Source organism: Seriola lalandi, unplaced genomic scaffold (genome assembly GCF_002814215.2).
Source record: "Seriola lalandi dorsalis isolate HSWRI2012SDOR001 ecotype SW California unplaced genomic scaffold, Sedor1 jcf7180002054412, whole genome shotgun sequence".
Classification (NCBI taxonomy): Eukaryota; Metazoa; Chordata; class Actinopteri; order Carangiformes; family Carangidae; genus Seriola; species Seriola lalandi.
In genome coordinates, this window is record NW_019524965.1 from 1,365,849 (window position 1) to 1,385,761 (window position 19,913).

Sequence of the window (19,913 nt, forward strand, 5' to 3'; positions counted from 1 at the left end):
GTGTGCGCATCGTACGTTCAACCCAGCATTTGGAAGGTGATGGATTGTTACAGCATACCAAACAGAGTGGGAAAGGTGGGTGGTGTATTCTATTGGAGAGCTGGAAAGGTTTTGTGATGAATAATAGTCATGAGTGAATTGGTCATTGTCAGAACCCTCCAGAGCCTATTGAATCGGCAAGGCTAGGGTTTTACAACAAGCTTCAGCCATGAAGATCAGCCTGTTGGGTCGTAATAGATGGAAAGTGAGTTGATGGAGGCAGGAGGTACAATAGATGAGGCCTGCTCTCACCACTGGAGCGGCATTTGTCTGTGAGGAAATGCGCCACAGGAGAGACCTGTGTTCCGCCCACACACTGTGCAGAGATCAGAGAGCAATATGGATACATTTGATGATCTCGTAACAGGCACATGCGCACACACACACACACACACACACACACACACACACACACACACACACTTGCACAGGTACACGCACACATACAATAAGACTCCGAGCATAGCAAGTATGCTGCAAGGGTAGCATGCTGCCTAATGATGCCCTGTTGACCCATCGCTAATGATCCCCCTCATCTCAGGCAGGAACATGATGAGCTTTGATCTGTCTGTCATTAAGGGACTGTGGAGTACATGCACAACTCTTTAATCTGATGAAGAATTCAAATATACATGGATCAACTCAGCAGACACACACACACACACACACACATACACACACACACACACACACACACATTCAGGAGCATGTATCCACATATGAATAATTATAGACGCAGACTCACATGTGAAGACACAAGTAAACACCTACTGTACCCTCAGTACAATCTGCATTTACTGTACATAAAGGCTATACACACAGACACACACACACACACACACACGCAGGATAACACAAAAAGCCCTTGAATCCATGACGGAGATTAAACATGTCATTTACTCGCCATGGTAAAAGAGCAGTAATAAATAAAACAGATGATTTATTAATATCCAGAGTTGTAATCCACTGCATTATATGTGTATTAAAGCACATTACTTACCATGGCATGGTGAGCGTTAAAGTGCTTCTAATAAAAATTTTCTAAGTGCCTAAAGGCATTTCAAAGCAGCAGCAGATCTCTGAGCAGTATCTCCTCAGTGTCTCACTAATGGGACTGATGTAAATATGTTGATTTGTGAATCTTCCCTCCAATTTAGCACTGCTCATATTGTAGATGAAGATTATCCAGGGATTATGAGGCTTGAAAAAAACGCTATTTGATGTGTATTTATGCACGGCTTATAGATGTAGTAATAAGGAATTAGGTCCCATCATGGGTGGAAAATTCAAACGTAAAAAAAAAAAAAAAAAAAATAATAGTGTCACTCCTACCTCCCCCATTTTGGCTCCCTGTCAGGTTGTCATTTAGCGATATTCATTTCCAAAAGTGGAAATTTAACAGACGTTTATGATGCAAATCACAGGCTATAACTCTGTGTGTTGTGTGGAGGGCCACATTAAGCCTTCAAATCACTCATGCCGTCGCTCAGGCGCCAGTAACATTATGCCATATCTGCTTGATCGTTCGCACATATTTCAGTGCGTGATTGCAGCCAACAACAGTCAAAGCCTCCGCTTTGGAGGTCCTTAGAGGCGGAGAAAGTTCAGAGAATTACCAACATGATATTTTTTACACTAGTGTGTTAAGAGCAGTTGTGGGAACATTTCAATAACACAGCGGGGGGAAAAAAAAATACTCTGTGAATACATTAACCTGATAGGAGATGGTGTTCCTATTTAAATTTATGTAATTTCTAATGATAACCTCCAGGATATACCTGACATTGTGTGAAGACTAAAATTGCTGCGGTTGTAATTTTTTTTTTTTATAGAAAGAGCTCCTGCATATGTATAAGACCGTGTCAAAAAATAGAGCCAACCTTGGTTTTTTACTTTTCACAAATTCAAAAACTTCTTTACACCTTCGCATGCTTCACATTCTCTTGCATATGTAATGGAGGTATATGGGGTGCTGGTTTGAATCCAGGATCAAACCAGGGTGGATTTTCCCTTTTAGCAAGGTTCTTCATCCTGTGCTCCCAGCTCAAATAGAAGAAAGCAACTTCGCCAACATCACTGCACCAACACTGGGATCAATGCTTGAGTGCAAGCTCAGGAATATAATTAGATAAACATCATTAACCTCATATATTAGATAGCATTGTTGGCACAGGGCTCCCAGCTGTAGTGTGTGCCAGTGTTATGATAGCTATTGATTACAGGGTATAGTTTTCTTGTAAGGCAGCTTGCAATTTTTAGATCAAAATGACACAATTTTTACAGGCGGAAATGTGGATTTGTTGCATAAATCAGGAGGATAACAGATGACAGGACTTTCAGAAGGTGAAGGGTGATTAAGTTTTATTGTAGGTTCATAACAAATATATAGGCAAGTACAGAGGACGGCTCTTCCACTTTGTTATTATAAGTTGTGTATTTAAATAATCAAGACAAATATACTCATCCTTAATGTTTTGGTGTGGTCTGTCGGAATAAGTTATTCATTAATTTTACTCTCCACCATGCATAATTTCATAGTATTCACATAGGATGTTATTATGCCGATTTTAACAAGCCGTGTTTCTCACACTAAACCATCCTAAAGGATCATGTGGAGAGAACACAACAATTAGTATCTCTGACTGAGAATTTCCCCTGCTTTGTGTGAATCGCATGCTTCTCACTCAGCAGCCGTTACTGTATCTGATAATTGAGATGAACAATGTGGTGTGAAGTCATGTAAGAACCAGCCAAACACTCCCATTAGCATAATGTCAGGGCGTTCAGATCTTTGTCTGCCTGCTGGCGTTGTGATGGCTGCCTGTCTTCGCACAATGCCACAGAGCTGTGTTCCTCCTCTGTCATTGCTCCTGTTTTGCAGGGCATGTGCACGTCAGACACAAGAACGGTGAAAAGAAGGAGCTCCTGTCTGTGTGGACGCCTCTGAGGTCAGAGATGTGGCAGGAGGAGGCTGGCAGCTTTGAGATTCTCTGAAGAAAGTGATTTTTGGGGTGATGGGGTAGCTATCACACCGTCACAGAGCAGGACTTAGTGCTATAGCATGGATGATGGGAGAAAATAGTGGTCAGAGGGCCTCTTGGTAAAGTAGTGGAGAGAGGCAGTGATGTGACAAGCTTCAGTCTGGTAGCTCTCACACTCTAGAGGTCCCAATTAGGAACAGGAACTCTTTGGTCCCTCAGGCTGCCCTGATCGCAAAGGTGATGATCCTGCTCCACATCACACAAAATCTCCACCAAAATTAGAAAAAAAAAATCTATTCCATCCGTTATCCACTCTTCAACTCGACTCATCTATCATCTCTAACTCCTTCCCGCCAAAGACTCCATTGTTACTCATGAGTAATCGAATTCGTGTGACGTATTTTCAATGTAAGAACCTCCTGAGATCCTTGTCCCTGAGTGCACTGACACCAAAGGTGTTTGTCGTTTGCAAAGCAGGTAAATAAGGCATTGCCAATACTGATTGCTGTTCACGCCTGGGCCCAGAGGAAGGAAGGGAGACAGACAGGCAGGCCGTGTAAATGTAATGAAGGGAGATAATAATTCTTTTCTCTGTCAGCTGCTCTCTGCCATTAGCATTTACTGCCAGCCCCTGCCACTCACTGCTTGGCGCCCATGCACTCTGCCACACTGATAAGAATCACAATCACCAGCCATTCCACACGCATATATTACAACGGTAGGCGCCCTGATACCTCGCACCTAGCAAAACACTATTAGCATGCCAGTGGTATCTTTCCAATTCGGAGATTCAAAGGGATCTGCTGGGGAGAAAAGCACGGATGGGACATGGCAGTTTGAGACCTTGCATTTTGCCTGATAATATTCTGGTGTCTGTATCTTAGAGAGGTGCAGTCACAAACACGCAAAACATGAGGGTATTTACACACATTTTCATGCACAGGCACACACCTGTGCACACATATGGTACAGTATAAAGGATAAAGGAAAACAAGGAGCAGACAGGTTTCAGAACATCAAGAGCAAAGATGACTCTCTCCTCCTAGAAAAAAAAAAAAAAAAAGTACAACTCTATCTATATGTTAATGGTGGGAAAGAAAGATCCAGATCCCGCCTGGTGCATCAAGCAATTAAATCGAGACCTGCCTGATAGCTACATCTTCATGGAGTTACCCACAGAGGTCCCAGGATGGACAGGCAGCACAGCATTGCAGGTGCATCTGATCATCTCCATCTCAATGCGTGTGAAATAATGTTTCCCCCACCATACCATCTACTAATTAGGATCTAATTATCCAGCCTAGTGTAAACAATCACAGCAGATGGCATAGCGCGCAGTATTAACTCTAATGACCTGGGGCCCTGTGGAATTCACATTTCAGCGCGTTTGTTTATTTTCCTCCGTTAGTCTTTGCCCTACTTTCTAAATTCACTTAGGCCCATTTCCAACCTTCTCATGCCTTGAGAAAAAGCTGCCCGCCTCCTATTCCCGATGCTGCTCTGACTGTTTTTTTTAATTTTTTAAATTTTTTTATTTCCTGTTTCTTCCGCTTACTGTCGTTTATCTGTTTTGTGTTGCTCTCCCTTGTTTTTTTAGTTTTTAGTTTTTTCCAAACATTGTCAATTAGCTCTCAAAAAGATCAAGTGAAAATTTGTACCTATTTTCTCCCCCACCCGCTACCATCTCCCTTCTCCCTTGTGAGAAGGGAAAAGAGAAAAGTCGGAAAAATAGTGCTGTGATGTCAGTCACACGCGCACTACAATGAGAGGGAAGCCTGGCTCATTTCCCATTGTGTTGTACTCACAAGAACTCTCCAAATCTCACTTCCTCAAGATGAAAACAATTTCATATATCTTGTCGTTACAACGTAAGAAATTGCCATAGTGTCTGGCTTAAGTTGATGCATTGAAATGTTGGCTCCAGGAATATGCTCACAGCTCGCTGCTGCACGACATAAATCTTATTTGAGTGCCACAAAGTCAGACAAGAATCCCTGCTTTATCTTTTTACAAAGCTATGACTATCCCTTGGTGATTAAAGACATAACTTTCTTACATCTAGCTACAGTTGTTCAGCCGTGGTTCCCCCCCACTGTTCATCGGACAAGGCTGAGCCGACTAGAGACTTGATGCTGCAGAGGGCGTGTAATGGTGCCTGTGGGTGTGTGAGGTCTCATTAATTGACGCCAGGCCATGTGCCTGTGCTCCTCTGCGTGCCGTGTTCTCTGCCAGGAGCTGGACTTGCTAATTAGGCTCCTGGATATCACAGACACGTCCCTCGGCACGGAATACAATATACTGCTAGTGACTCAGAGACGGAGTGCTAAGGGGAAGGAGAGAGCATGCAGGGCAAGAGGATGGAGGGAGACGGTGAGATAGGGAGGGGAGAGAGAGAGAGAGACTGAAAAAGATGGAGAGACATCTCGACAGAAAGTGCAGAAGGAAGGGACACAGAGAGAAAGTGTGAGAGAGAGCGATGACAACTGATGAGAGGGCAGGGAGAGAGAGTATGAAAACAAAGCCAGAGATCAAGGCCGCCAAGAAAGAGAGACTGCCACAACACACAGGGAGGAAACTGTTATTGTGGCGGGGAAGAGAAAGTTAAGATGGGAAGAGAAAAAAGTGGAAGGAATCAAAAAGAGAAAGATAGTTTGAGACAGGCAGAGCATAGCAGAGAGGTAGAGTAAGGCACTCAGAGGAGTAGTGAGGCAAACAGGGAAGGATTCCAAACAGAGTGTGTTTGTGTGTAGTGTGTGTGTGTGTGTGTGTAGTGTGTGTGTGTGTGTGTGTGTGTGTGTGTGTGTGTTTGAGTATGTGGGCAACTGTGAATCTGTCTGTGCTGCCTGCTGGAGTGTGCGTCCAGATAATTCAATCTACTGCCCATTGACTGGCCTCCCGCTCCGTCTTCACTCCTAATTAAATCTCCATTTGTTGGCTGGATGCTACTGCTTCTAATTGTGTTGCTGTAGCATCAGATAGACACACAGGCATACCTGTAAGCGCACACACCGTGCGCACATGCACAAAGGGCCCTGCAGCAAGTTGGGCTCCCAGACACGTCACCGCGGTACATTACACCTCAATTAATCACATCAATTACGCATCAATTAACCCGTGGCGATCCGCTAAACACAGCTCTGGTGCAGGCAGCATTTCATCTGCAGAGGACCTGAGGACTTTTCTCCGCAACATCAAAGCAAGCGCATCATCAAAAAGAAAAACATTTTAGACAGCTTAACACGAAAATCCATATTACTGCTTCATCTTTTCCTCTGAGCAGTGAGCATGACTGTATGGCTGTACGAGCTTTTAAAAGCATGTCACTTGGGCCATGAAGTTTATATTGCCACAACATAGATACCAAGGGATCTTATAAAGTGCATAGTCCTACTGAATGTTGGACAAACATGATTTAGGGGCTATAAATACAAGGGGGGGTTAGGGAGACATCAAGCTTTGATGGACTGGCCTCACATGCAGCATGCAGATGCTGATCCATGGGCCATTTCTCGAAATGAATGTAGGGGTAGATGGAGGCTCTTCATCTCCCCTCCCTGTCTTATAGTCCTGGCCTGCTTGTTTGGCTTCTGCTGTAATGGGTCGCTTCACCTTGCTGCCTAGTGTTGGAGGACACTCCCCTCTCTCTTTTCATTTTTCTTTCTCCCCCTCTCAGTCCCTCACCTCGCCGTGCCTCTACATCACTTCTCAATCTCTCTTTGTTGTTCTCATTAAACCCTGCATTTCTCTCGCCATCTGTTTTGCTGTAACTCTCTTTTTCCTCCTCTCTGTCTTTTCTTGTTCGCTCACTTTCTTAATCTCCTTCTTTTTTTGTGTGTGTGTGTGTGTCCACCTGCTTTCTGACTCACCTAAGTGATAGAGTGTAAACCAGCAGGGTGTCTGTCTTCACGGTGACAGCAGCTTGTGACAGAGTGACAGATCAGCCTGACCTTCAGGACGGACTGTGTTTTCACGAGGGAGAGGTGTGAATATTTGTGGGTGTTTGTGTGTGTATTTATGTATTTGCTTCATGTCATGGCTCCAAACGTCCTCATCTCAACTCATAAAGCACCAACGACCTGTGCGTGCGTGTTTGCTTGTCATGCATGTGTGTATCCATAAGGGAGGTGTTTCATCAGCTTTTAAGATGCTTTTAACCTCCCTTCACCAACCCCCCAACCCACACCCTTTCACCAACCCATTACTAGGCCAAGGTCACTGCCATGACTGTTGCATAACCCCCATCAGAGAGGCTAGCCATAACCCATCTCACGTGTTAAAGTCCAATTGAAGAAGCCAAATGACAGCTCTAAATTTTCCTGGGTGATATGATGCACCAGGAGGTGAACTGGAGGTGGTGGATGGAGCAGGGAAGCTGTGTGTATATGTAAGGAGAGAAAGAGCGGTGGAGAAAATACATAGCAAGGTGGAGTGAGAAATGGGGGACAGAGTGGGAGTGGATAACAAGAGAGTAGACCTCCAAATGTTTCAACAGGCATGGGCTCCACTTTATCACTGGATCTCAGTGATACAGTTGTGTCGAGTGCCAGCGAGGATGTGGTTGCATGGGCTCAGACACAGGTGTCTGAGGATTAAACAGAGAGCAGGAAGAGGCTCCCTGCTGCTGGAGTGGAGCTGGGGTAAGGAGGTGAGGCATAAAATAAGCAAGAAAGAGAATACAAGACAAAAGCCGAATGTGAACACCGTTTGTGTGATTGCATGCCAGCATGGCGCAATGGGGAGCACAATGGGCCTTGGTTTATAAAGCTGCCCCGGTGCCTGTGGTCTTTGTCTAACAGCCATTAAAATTCTGTGTATGCTGCAGGGGACCCGGCTGGAGCCATGCCACCATTCAACCTCAGCTGTCAGGTTAGAATAAGGTGTTTTTATATCTGTGGTGAATGAGCTGTGGTGGTGCAGCTTGACTGTTGGGGGGCAGCTGCTCTGCACAGCAGCCACATTAAAGCCCTCCTGGTCTTCCCATGCCAGTTTTTGGTCTTCCCTAGATCTGCCGACCCGCTCCGGTTGGCTTTTATCTGTGCCCACAGTGCGGCAGGAATTCCTGGTCCAGAAGGACTGCCCTCTAGCTTTCCATCTGGATTCGAATGCTTACAGCATGCAGGCTCCGCCACGTACCTGCCAAAACCCGCCGCTGTCTCTCCGTTCATCACTGGCATGGAGGAAGTGACAGCTCTTCTTAGCCAATGCTCTTCCTTTTATTCCTCCCTCCACTGCTGTCTCTTCTAGAAAAAAAAAATGTCAGCTTTACCTTGACATAGAGCAGCCAGGCAGTTGCAGATAGGCACATATCCTCCATTCCTTAAGCTGAGTCCCCGCTTTGTATTTTGCTTTGTCTCTGTGTATGTCTGTAAATATATGCGAGTGTCATTTACAGTATGCTTATGTCCCATGAAGCCACAGTGCTCTAAAAGGAGATGACACCCGAGACAACTTATGGATCAGATCAGCGACGATGATACCACAGTGGAGGCAAACGTATCGACCTGACAACTTAGTGACAGCGACACACTCATTTACAAAGTGCCATCTCTACTGTACATACTGTATATATTAACAGAGCTTTTTACTGCTGCATGTGCATACATATAAGCAAAAAATAGACAAGGATGTTCCCACATTGACGCAAGCATGCGTAAACAGATGCATTACTCATTCATTTCTCTGCAGCGGCTGACAGGCGCTCAAAGAAAACAGAGGAAACGGAGATAACACGTAAAAATGATGCAGCCACTGTCACAAACACATGCAGCATCTGCCACAGACACAAACAAGTGTCAGCGGTGTTTGACCTCAGCAAATCACTGTGAAGATCAAAAGCACAGTGATGAAGAGGAGAATGAGGTCCGGACAAGAGGTTCTCTGTTGGAAACTCATTAGATCCCCGAGGCCTGTGTGCAGAGGAATTGATGCTATCTTCTTTTAGCTGTAAGAATTGTTCACAGTCAGTGGTCATTGAATTTCTCACCTGGACTCAAATAGAAGATCACTTCTGTTGTGTGTATACCATGGAGAGGAAGCTCTTTGAGAGTTTAGCAGCATGGAACTGGAAGTCAATCCTGCATGATGTTAAAAACATTGACTTTTTCCTCTCTCCCTAGCTGTTGCTCTTAAAAAATATATGCTCTCCTCTTAATTTGAAATTGGTCACAAGGGGCACATACAGCCAAGACTTCTTAATCAGGGCTCAACTGAATGGGTCATCTGAGACAGAAACTAGTGTGACTATACAAATGGCAAACAGGTAAGAAGAGTGGTGATTACGGCGCGTCCAATTTCCTGTTCCACATTTCCACATCAGTAACTTGGTATTATACATATTCCTTCTCTCCGACGATTGATGTGTGAGTCTGGGTTTGGCATGTACAGGTCTCTAATGGCGGCTTGTTGATGGAGCCAGATTTTTTTATTTCTTTTTTTTTTTTTTTTTGGGAGCTACAATTCTGAGTGCACATAGCCACCATGCCCCTGAACCACGCTGGAAGTGGTCGGGTGTTGTGCATTTGTGTAGGCATAAGCGAATGTTTTGGGACTGTGTGCGTGTGCGTGTGTGTGCGTGTGCGTGTGTGTGTGTGTGTGTGTGTGTGTGTGTGTGTGTGTGTGTGTCAAGTATGAATGCATTTACTAGTGGATGGAATTACAGCAAAGCCACCACTCCAGCAGCTAGTGCCTGGGGAAAATAGGGATGGCTCCTCCATTTGGGCTCAGACAGGGATCAGTTTCAAGGGGCCTGTTGGATTTGACTGAGTTTGTTTTGGAGAAGTTCACGCAAGGGTGGTAGAAAGAAGAGATTAACCAGGTAGTGGAGTATTGTTATTACCAAACGGGAAAAATCCAAGGGCTGGTTTTGAAAACAGATGGCTGTTTGTTTGCCTCCTCTTATGAGTGGTGTGTTTGTGGGTGATAGAAGGGAGAGTAAGGGGCTGTTTTCATATGAGGTATTTTCTGTGTGCTGGTTCGCTATGTGTGTGTCCCGTTATCTGTGTTTGTGTGTATGTACACGGAGCACGCGTGACCGTTTGTGTGAAACACAGAGGTTTACAGTCATTCTTTTATTTACCGTTTCAATCAGGCTCAATTTTCTCTATCCCCCTTCCCTGCTCGGTGCAAGCTGCCCTCACATTCACCCACTTCCACCACACCATCCGCCGCATTTACCGCCATAAATCTCGGGTGTGAACTTGCGTATGGGTGTGGAGAGACAGAGAGAGAGAGAGAGAGAGAGAAAGAGAGAGAGAAAGGCTCCAGTAATCAGCCATGAGAATGAGTCAGCTCGAGTGGTAGACCTAAAACCAAGGCGCGCTCCAGGCCTTGGCGGCTTACTGCAACTATTAATACAGACTTTAATTAGCCCGCCACTAACACTAGCACAATCGGCTCAGCGTCGCCCATGGCTGGTGAGGCAGACAGATCAATAGGTCTGATCATGCCTTTTTCATCAGCTCAAATGAAAGCACTTTGTCTCCAAGCTCAGCTCTGGACCTTGCGTATCACCTTAAAGGCTTTCTTTGGCTGCACTGGCTGTGTGCAGTGTTGCGAATGGGGCCTGTATAATCTGGCTGCATTAGGGAACTATAAAGATAAATGAAGGGAGGCACAGAGCATAACTCATCCTGTCAGAGAAAGGGGTTTAAGGCTGGGAAACTTTGTGTTTTCTAAAGCAGCCCCTACCGCCCGCCACCCCCCATGGCTTCCTAGTTTCTCACTCTCTCTTCCTCCTACTTCCTTGTGTCCTTTCTTTTCTTTTTTTTTTTTTTCTTTTGTGTATGTGTGTGTAAAATCTATGCTGTATTTTTCTCCATCTGTTTTCTGTCTATTCACTCCTCCCCTCCTCCCACCACCTCCCTACACCTCCCCTTTCTCTCTCCCCATCCACTTTTACTGATGTAGAGGTATGGAAGTGTTCATTTACACTTCTTCTGCTGCACAAATTGCTCTTCTACCTCTTTGCCAGCGCATTTCAATTTGAAATAAAAGAGTAAGCTGCTTTTTGCAGTAACAACTTATTCCATGTGCTTTTTGGCAGGCTTTTCTGTTGACCTTCAAGTTCCCAATCAGTGCAGAAGAAAAATGGAAATAGCTTGTTCTGAGTCCTCATTTCCTGTGAATTGCTGGGACTGTGTTGTGTGTCTCTGCTCACAGAGGTTACTGAATCACTTCTTTTTTTTTTTTTTTTTTACGGCTAACCCTTCTTACTGCTTCACTTTGTTTCTTTTTGTCTCTCTCTCTCTCTCTCTCTCTCTCTCTCTCTCTCTCTCTCTCTGTCTCTCTGTTTTCCTGCCTGTTCCTGTGTCATTATCTTTTTACTTAACTCTCATTTTCTCCTCTCCCCTTCCCTTCTCTTTCCAGTAGATGATGTCCCACCTTATTTTAAGATGGAACCTCCTCAGGCACAGGTTCACCTAGAGGGGAACCGCCTGGTCCTAACCTGCATGGCGGAGGGCAGCTGGCCCCTGGAATTCAAATGGATCTACAATGGGACCGAACTCACACGTTTTTCCTTGGAATACAGGTAAGGAATCCAACCATGCCCGCCAGAGCTGATTCTATTATCTTTTTTTTTTCATCAACTATAATTAGCTTACTACATGAGGACAGTTTAGCGGCATTTAATTGTAACTAATAGCTCAATTGCTCATTTTTATTCATATTCCAGACTCATTTCTATGGATTTATTCAGGACTGATTTGGCTGCACGTCTCCCTTGAGACATAACATCTTGTGTTCAGGGGATTGTCAGATTTATTCCTGTTTGTATCTCACCGTATTCAACGTTCAGCGATGGTGTGAGCAGATAACTCCACTTTTCTCTCTCTCTTACTGTTTGTTGAAACTGTCATTGCTGCAACAAAATCAGAGAATGCATGTTTTTCATCAGATTTTCCAGTGTGGGTGGGCTTGCTTTGCTCTGTCAGCAGTAAGATGCTGTTCCACCGACCGTGGAGTCGTTCTGGACACTTTTTTTTCTTACACACTTCAGCCTCTAAACACAGTTCTGAAGCCCTCTACTCACAGCACAGAGTGTGGTCATCAGAAAGCAGCCTGTGCTAACAAGGCCTTTGTGTGTGTGTGTGTGTGTGTGTGTGTGTTTGTGTGTATGTGTGTGTGCATGTATGCGTCAACGTGCCATGCTTATTTGTGCATGTACTGTATGCCTACATGTGTGTTTACAGGTCACAGTTGCAGTCCACAGTGAAAGCCAGGTTCTATCTATTTCTAGCTCTGTTTTTATGCCTCTCTACTCACAGTTTCATCAGTCCCCTAGACATGGATAGACACTCATGTTGCATTGCCTGATTGCTATCACCGGCTACCCCCACCTCCCTCCCCACACACACCTTCCCTTCCCTGTCTGTCTTTCTCCCTCTGTCTCACATCCTCCCTCCCCTCTTCTCCCCCTCATCGTCTCCTTCTTCTTCCCTCGTCTTTCCTCAGCATTTGGCTGTTCTCTCACGTGGCTTAAGTCTTTCGGTCTGCCTTGCAGGCCAGCCCTCTGCTTGTTATTCTTCACCAGCCCTGATCAAAGAGGAGGACTGGAATCCATTTAATCAGACCCCCCCACCCCAACACACACACACACCCCACACACCCTGACTTGCAGTGCAGGAGGAACATGGCAGGGGCGGACTCCACACTCCTAAGTGTCTGTAGCAAACCAATTAAAAGGGGACTGAGCTCTGGGGTTATCTAGCTAGCATTTCACACAAACCATTTAACATGAATGCACATCAGGGGAGAGATGGAGCTATGGCTGCCCAGGACTAACATGTGATAGGTACTTGTATGATTTGATTCAACTGACTCAAGAAACAAGATAACAATGGGGTTTTGTGAGTCCTGCCAGTCAGGAACTCAGCTGTCTCTACAGTTTTTTCTTTTCTTTTTTTAACTTGCTATCTGCTGTCCAGTAGCTTCATCACCACTGAATGCCCGCTCTATTCTATTGCTAATTTTGAACACATATGTCTCATAGCAAAGTGGAATGCCATTTAAACTGTGTTTCAGGTGCAAACAGTGAAACATCTCGATTCATTTCGCATCTTAAGTGTGGGGGATAAAAGCGGCAAGATGACAAATGTCGCTGTCTCTCACGCTGATGATGACTAATGGCACTTTGTGTTGCGTGTGCCCATTAGGTACCTGATCCCCTCACTGGACCGATCACACGCCGGCCACTACCGCTGCATTGTGAGAAACCGAGTGGGTGCGATAATGCAGTGTAGCACTGAAGTGCAGGTTGCCTGTAAGTGCTGTTTTCTTTTGCATACATCCCCAGTTCTGACAGAGTTAAGGGGAGGACACTGTTTTTGTGAAAGGCTTGTCATGCACAGTATGTGGATGACTCACTCTGAATAAAGGAGCTTAGCTTTTGAAAAAGGTACATAACGTGGTAATAATAACAATTCCTCTTTTTCATCTTCTTTGTTGCTGGCATGCATTTCCAAAAATTCCTCCTCTAGCCTTAATTCTTCTTTTTAACCCACACTCTCTTTCCTTCATAGATATGGGTGGTTTTGTGGAGGGTGAGAGGTCTCAAACTGTATCCCAGGGTGATGGGGCTCTCATCCACGTACCGCGGATACACAGCTTCCCCAGGCCGCAGATCACCTGGTTCAGAGACGGGCGTAAGATTCCCTCCAGCAGCCGTATGTAAGTACTACCTTCTCCTCAGCTTGGTTTGTTTGATTTGAGCAGCATGTGTGTGCTCCGGACTCGTGTGCTTCTGCACGCATCTGAGCGAGTGCTCTCATATGTGAGTTGTTGGAGAACGCAGAGCTGCTGAGGCCGAATATCTTTCACTTCAGAGAGCTCTAAGAAGTTCAATACTGCTCACAGATTTTCTCCAATCCCCCCAACCCCACGCCATGAGTGAAGTTGAGCAGAATAGTTGATGAACGAATGTTGGCGCAGGCCCTATGTTCATCATTGAATCACCTCTCAGTGATAGAGCGGGTTATTATATCACCCCTATTGACTTTGCAGGCGGAATGATTGAAGGGCAGAGATAGAGCAGGCAGCAGGGGAACCAATTAGACAAAATTGGACAAAAGGCCTCAATTGATGATATGTTTGACTGACAGCGCTCACCCCTGGGTTGATATGTGTGTGGGAGTCTATGTGTGGGATCTGTGTGAGGATGTATGCGGACAGTAGGGAGTTCTTGGGGTTACTCTATACCTACGCTCCGAGGGTAAGTGTAAGTTTGGATGCTTTTTTTTCTTTTCTGTTTCTTTTTTTTTCTTTTTTTCTTTTTTTTATGTTTGTTGGATTCATGCCTGTTCAGATATGCAATCCTCCTGAAGAGACACTGTGAAGGTAATCACCTGAGATTAATTGTGCCATCCTGACAAATAGAGGTAGGCAGTCCACAGCTCCTCGGAAACCACCTCCTCATTTATTATTCAACAGCGAGCTCTGCCATGTTGACATGAGGACTTCTATCCTGAGTTGCATGCTCTTGCTTGAGGAACGGATTGGTGCGTGTCTCCTCTGCCTGCGGGGCTCCAGGAGCACAGTGCAAGCGAGAGCTGAGGGGAAATTGCAAGAAAACTCTCAACCCCCTAACCATGAACGCTCGACCAATTCCAGAGCCGGTTACCATGCGGCTGACTCTTATCAGAAATGAAGCGGTGAAGCTTTGCTCTGTGACAATGAGAGGCACTGACAGGACGCTCTGCATTTACCGCTTGTTTGCTCGCTTTGTGTCAGGCTACACTGACATTCAGCTGCGTTTGTGTATGTCGGTGTTTGTGTGTTTGTATGAGTGTCTGTTGCTTCAGTAAGAGCCACCACTCCTAATTGTCCAGGAGTGTCTCTGTTTATCCTGCTCTGATCAGGCAGATGCTGGCAGATACGAAGAGCCTAATCTGCCTGCGTGCTTAGCGTCAGCTCTCATTTAATGGGCCCTTTTCAGACGTTCGAGACCATCAGCCCAACCAGCATTCAGCAAAGCTCAAGGCTGCTGGGCTTCTGCACTTACAAAAAGGATTTTAAAGGGATAGCTTTTTTTTTTTTTTTTCTTTTGAGCCACTTCCTAGTGCTTACATACGTGTGTTTTTTATTCTCATACACCATTTTCCTTTGTATCCTGTGTAGCTTGTTACTCTAAGCACAATTAGTGAATCTACTGTAAGTGCAAAAGAGGTAACACAATACTAATACAACACATTATTGTGAGTTTGATGGGAGAAATATATAAAGAAATATATCTGTGTTTATCACCAAATTAGAGACTTTGTTTGCTCACCCTTTTAGCGTCCGACTGTTGCTGGGACTTTGTGTCTTACACATCTATATCCTTTAAATCCTGTATGTAGACATCAACCGTGCAACCAACAGTTAAAACATGGTCAACTGAGCTTCCATGGACAAAACTCAGACTGATCTATAGTATCTCACAATATCAGCCCACCTTATCTTAACCCCCTTCAGTGATTTAAATGACTTTGAACTTTTTGTTACGACTCAAGTGCTGCAGGAACAGCCAGTACACAGCAGCGAGATGAATTCTGAACCATCCCTTTAAGACATTGTGGCACCTTGTAGATGGAAGTGCTCATAAAAATTGTTTTGTGCGCTTCTTTTTCAACATAATTTATGAGTGTGTGTATGTGTGTGTGTGTGTGTGTGCGTCAGTTTACCCTCAGGATTTATTGACTTTTAGAAACAACTACTCACTGGTTTAATGATATGAGTGTGTCTGTGTACTTGTTAATGTGTGTGTGTGTGTGTGTGTGTGTGTGTGTGTGTGTGTGTGTGTATGTGCGCATTTTAATGTGTGTGTTTAAGGGAAAATTTTGGAAAGCACACCAGCTGACTGAGGCTGTCTGTTTAACTGGTGATTTAACCATATTCATCACTACCTAAAGCTGTTTGTGTTTTTATCGGGGTAAGGTTGAGGTTAGGTGAGTGTCATGAGAATGAACGCACATTAATGCAAGTATGCTTAACGAATGTATAAATGTTTGTGTGTGTGTGAATATTTACATCAGTGCCATCACGCTGGACAACACGCTGGTCATCCTGTCCACGGTGGCGCCTGACGCCGGACGTTACTACGCCCAGGCCGTCAATGACAAGAACGGGGAGAACAAAACCAGTCTACCCATCACACTCACAGTGGAGAGTAAGTACATGTGAAAACACACACACACACACACACACACACACACACTCAGGTGCACATGTACACACACATTCAAGCAACAGACTTCATCACCCACTCAAAAAGACGCAGCTCACCAACAGATTGTTTGTGTCATGAGCAGATTGCATTAACAGGTTGTTGCAGATGAAAATATTGTTTTGAAAAAAAAAAGAAGAAAAAGTTTTATTCCTTTTATACAGTATTTTTGCTCAGCTCAACACTTGAGCACTCATATGCATTCATCACAGCAACAGGTGGCTCAGCTGAAGACAATAGAAACAGAGATAGCGCCCTCTACTGGCCTGCCCTCTACTCCTTTCTGCTGTTTCCTCTTCTTCTTATCTATGCCCAACAGATCTAATCATACCCATTAAGTGCACAACAATAGCTGTCCTCTGGTTCTGCAGAACCTCCTCTAACCTCTGGCTCAAGCAGTGAATTACACTCATATGGTGTTTTTTTTTTTAAGGTGGAGTGCCAGCAACACCTCCCTGGCTGGCTGGCTGGATGTACTAGGCCCATAAAGTGGACCTTCAGTTTAATCGCTGCTCACAAAAAGCAGATTTATGAAAATGACACTGAGGAGCGGGGAATGATTAAACACACACATACACACGCGCACCCTCACAAACACACACATCAGATTAGATGGTCGGACTCACTTACAAACAGAACATGTTCACAACTTCAAATAAAGGTCGGCGTTTCTCATGTTAGTATGGTTGCACGTCAGATCATTAGTGTTTAGCTGAACCTGACTCTTCGCCATCCCCATCCTCCCACCTATAGTCACCTTCTTTCATCTAAACAAAGTCACACAAATCGTCCCAACTACCAATACATACTTTTATCTAAACATACCAGTTCCCCTTCTTACTAAAAGCAGCCAATTAAAGGAGTCACAAAATGTATTTTATAACTAACTGGCTCTAAAGATAATATTTATGATAACATTTTATACCACAAATAGTACATCTTTTAGTAAAATATATCACTGCATCCCCTATGATTTCTGTTATTTATCTGGTCTGGGTTTTGACTGTTGTAGGAGGATTTTAACCTGTTTACTGTGGAGCCGCTCATTTTTAATATCAGCTTCCTGCTCGCTCCAACATCTGCTCATCATATTGTTAATACCGTGTTTGCAATTCAGTGCTCAGTACGCATGACACAGCAATCTGCGGGGACCAGATATCACTGAATATCACTGAATCTGACCTTGCGGATCACACAACTGCATTTTGCATCTGAAAGTCAATAAGGTTTTTACAGCTGCATTTGTTCATTTTAGCAATTCTGCGGAGACAAGACAGAAAAAAATATGCAGAGGAGGGAGCATCTTGTTCCAAAGGGAGCATACAAATGAGACAGAGCTGAATCTAATAGTAAGAACCAGACTGACACTGGCTAATGCTCCAAGTGGGCAGACATTTTGCTTCTTTGTTTTATTCTTCAGAGTGTGAAATACACTACAGTTGACTTAGGTTTACAATTGTCTTTGGACACAGACAGATGTAAACAATATGGTGATATTAGTAGCGAGAATTTGCAATGCAGGTCCCCACGTTGTTTACTTTTCCCATTTAATTAGAAGATTACACACTTGAGGTATTCTCAACAATGAAAGCTTATGAACTGCAATACATTAATTAGTGTCAGCCAAGGAACCAATCATGTCCTCTGGAAAGTAAAATGAGTTCTTTGACACGTCAAATGGATTTGGTTGTGTCATTGGCAGACATAGAAAACATTTTCAGACAAATATTATGCAATTGAAGTTAATATAACCAGCCCATGACTTTTCTATATTTACAGAAATCTGTAAGACATTTCATGAATCTTAAATTGGTATTAATTTGTAATATAAGCAGAAGGGTGAACAGCAGCCATCATATTTTTAACAATGTCAACATGACTGCATCAACAATTACAATCAATAAATCATTCATCAATTATTTATATTATGTGCTGTCTATGCCACAAACAGTTATTAGTAACTAATAACTACTACTTTATCTCTTATTCTTAGAAGGGGGACATTAGTTGTGCTAGAGTCTTCTTCTTCTTTTTTTTCCTGTTTTTCTTCTTCTTCTTCTCCTTCTTCTTCTTCTTGTTCTTCCTCCCACTAAAAGTATCAGGATCTCATAGACCATAACACCCACACCAATAAACTTTCCACATAATCTCACCCATTGATAAGGCTGCAAAAATTACATGCATCAGCTAAATACTGTTATCTTACATTTTAGCCAACAGCTTCTGACCCAAGTGATTTAGATTTTTCCTCATAAATCTCTCGGACTTGAGCAAATCGTTGCAGCCCATTTAATTTCTTCTCTTTCAATTTTTTTGACTCGTCTGATGACTTGACAGCAAGCTGTTCTACATGGATTGATTGGTCCTCACTCTGCTAATTAATAATAACGTCAATGATACCCTGAAGATGATGCTTGTACCACCATGATGAAATGGATTAGTGGGGATGTGTAGTGGAATTCTAAAACCTTTCAGTCAGCTGTAGCATCAGAAAATCTGCCTATTTGCTATCAATCAATGGGTTAAACATCTATCTACATTATTATTTTTTTTTTTCAAATAAAAAACATCACATCTCTTTTAAAGGACAAATGTTGTGGTTTGTGGTAAGGAATGATCTTTTTAATCTGTGTGTAGGTGTGCTTTTCATATGTTTTACTTTCAAAATGTTAAGTGCATTCTTTGGATGTGCCGGCAAAATGTCAGCAGCAGCGAAATCTTTTTTCCTCGCTATTTGTGCTTGAAGCTGCACAATCATAGTTAATATCTGGATGAGCCAAAATCACTACTTTTAGATACAGTTGTCAAAACTTACACTACTGTGAACATTTGTACTCCATGTTTTCATTGATTTTACAACTAATATTTCAGCCTCCTGTAGTGTATTACATAACCTAGAATGTGTGCTACGGGACCCCAACAAAAGTCTAATCTCACATGGTAAATTTTTGATTTCATTTTTTAACGGTAAATTATTCAACATATTGAAGCTGTGTTTATAAGATTGTGATGCAACTGAAATCATGATTTCAAATCCAACAGCTGAAGAGCTGGAGTCTTGAATGAAGCAATCAATTGGGGGGGGGGCAATAACCCATCAGATTTTCTGCTCCCACATTCAAGTGGCGTTAGTAGAGGAAGCGTTGTCATTACTCCGCTGAGATTCTACAAGAAAATGCTCCTTGGAACGGTGTGATTTACAATGAGGTGGCACAGAATAACAACAGTGATAATAAAAACTTGATTAGGGACACTATTAACCTCTGGAAAAAAAACTTCACAGACGCACATGGACACACATCAGGCCCCCACAAACAAATACACGCAGTACATGCCATCAACACGCAATCACTCAAACACATACAAGTGCACAGCGGGCCCGTACCCGTACTCCTGGGAGGTGGGGGGAAAATGAGATCAAATTCAGAGAGAGATCACTGATTGAGGGCAGTGAATCGATGGTTGGCTGGAGGCTCTGTGAAACCCGTGAGTGATGGTGCTGCATTTAATCGCCTTTTGTGTTTGTCTCAATTATGCTACATAATGGCTTCTAACACCTGGGCTAACAGCGTGCTCAGGAAATGCTGTGTGCACTATAGAGAGGATCTAAAGTAAAGACAGGGGTGTTAATAGTTGGGCGATAGCATGCTGGCTACCTGCTGGTGATAGTGACAGATTGTCAGTAGCCTCCATGT

General features: G+C 43.8%; 1 protein-coding gene across 2 annotated transcripts in view; it reads left to right on the forward strand.

The window, feature by feature from the left end:
• The first annotated feature begins 11,391 nt into the window (after positions 1–11,391).
• The window catches only part of sdk2a (sidekick cell adhesion molecule 2a), a 37,031-nt gene continuing 28,509 nt past the window's right edge, over positions 11,392–19,913 (forward strand). For both annotated transcript variants that reach the window (XM_087175089.1, XM_023410084.2), the window contains exons 1-4: positions 11,392–11,547; positions 13,172–13,278; positions 13,538–13,685; positions 16,028–16,161. In XM_087175089.1, the coding sequence (XP_087031215.1) occupies positions 11,411–11,547; positions 13,172–13,278; positions 13,538–13,685; positions 16,028–16,161 (526 nt within the window). In that variant the 5' untranslated portion in view covers positions 11,392–11,410. The remainder of the gene's footprint in view (positions 11,548–13,171; positions 13,279–13,537; positions 13,686–16,027; positions 16,162–19,913) is intronic.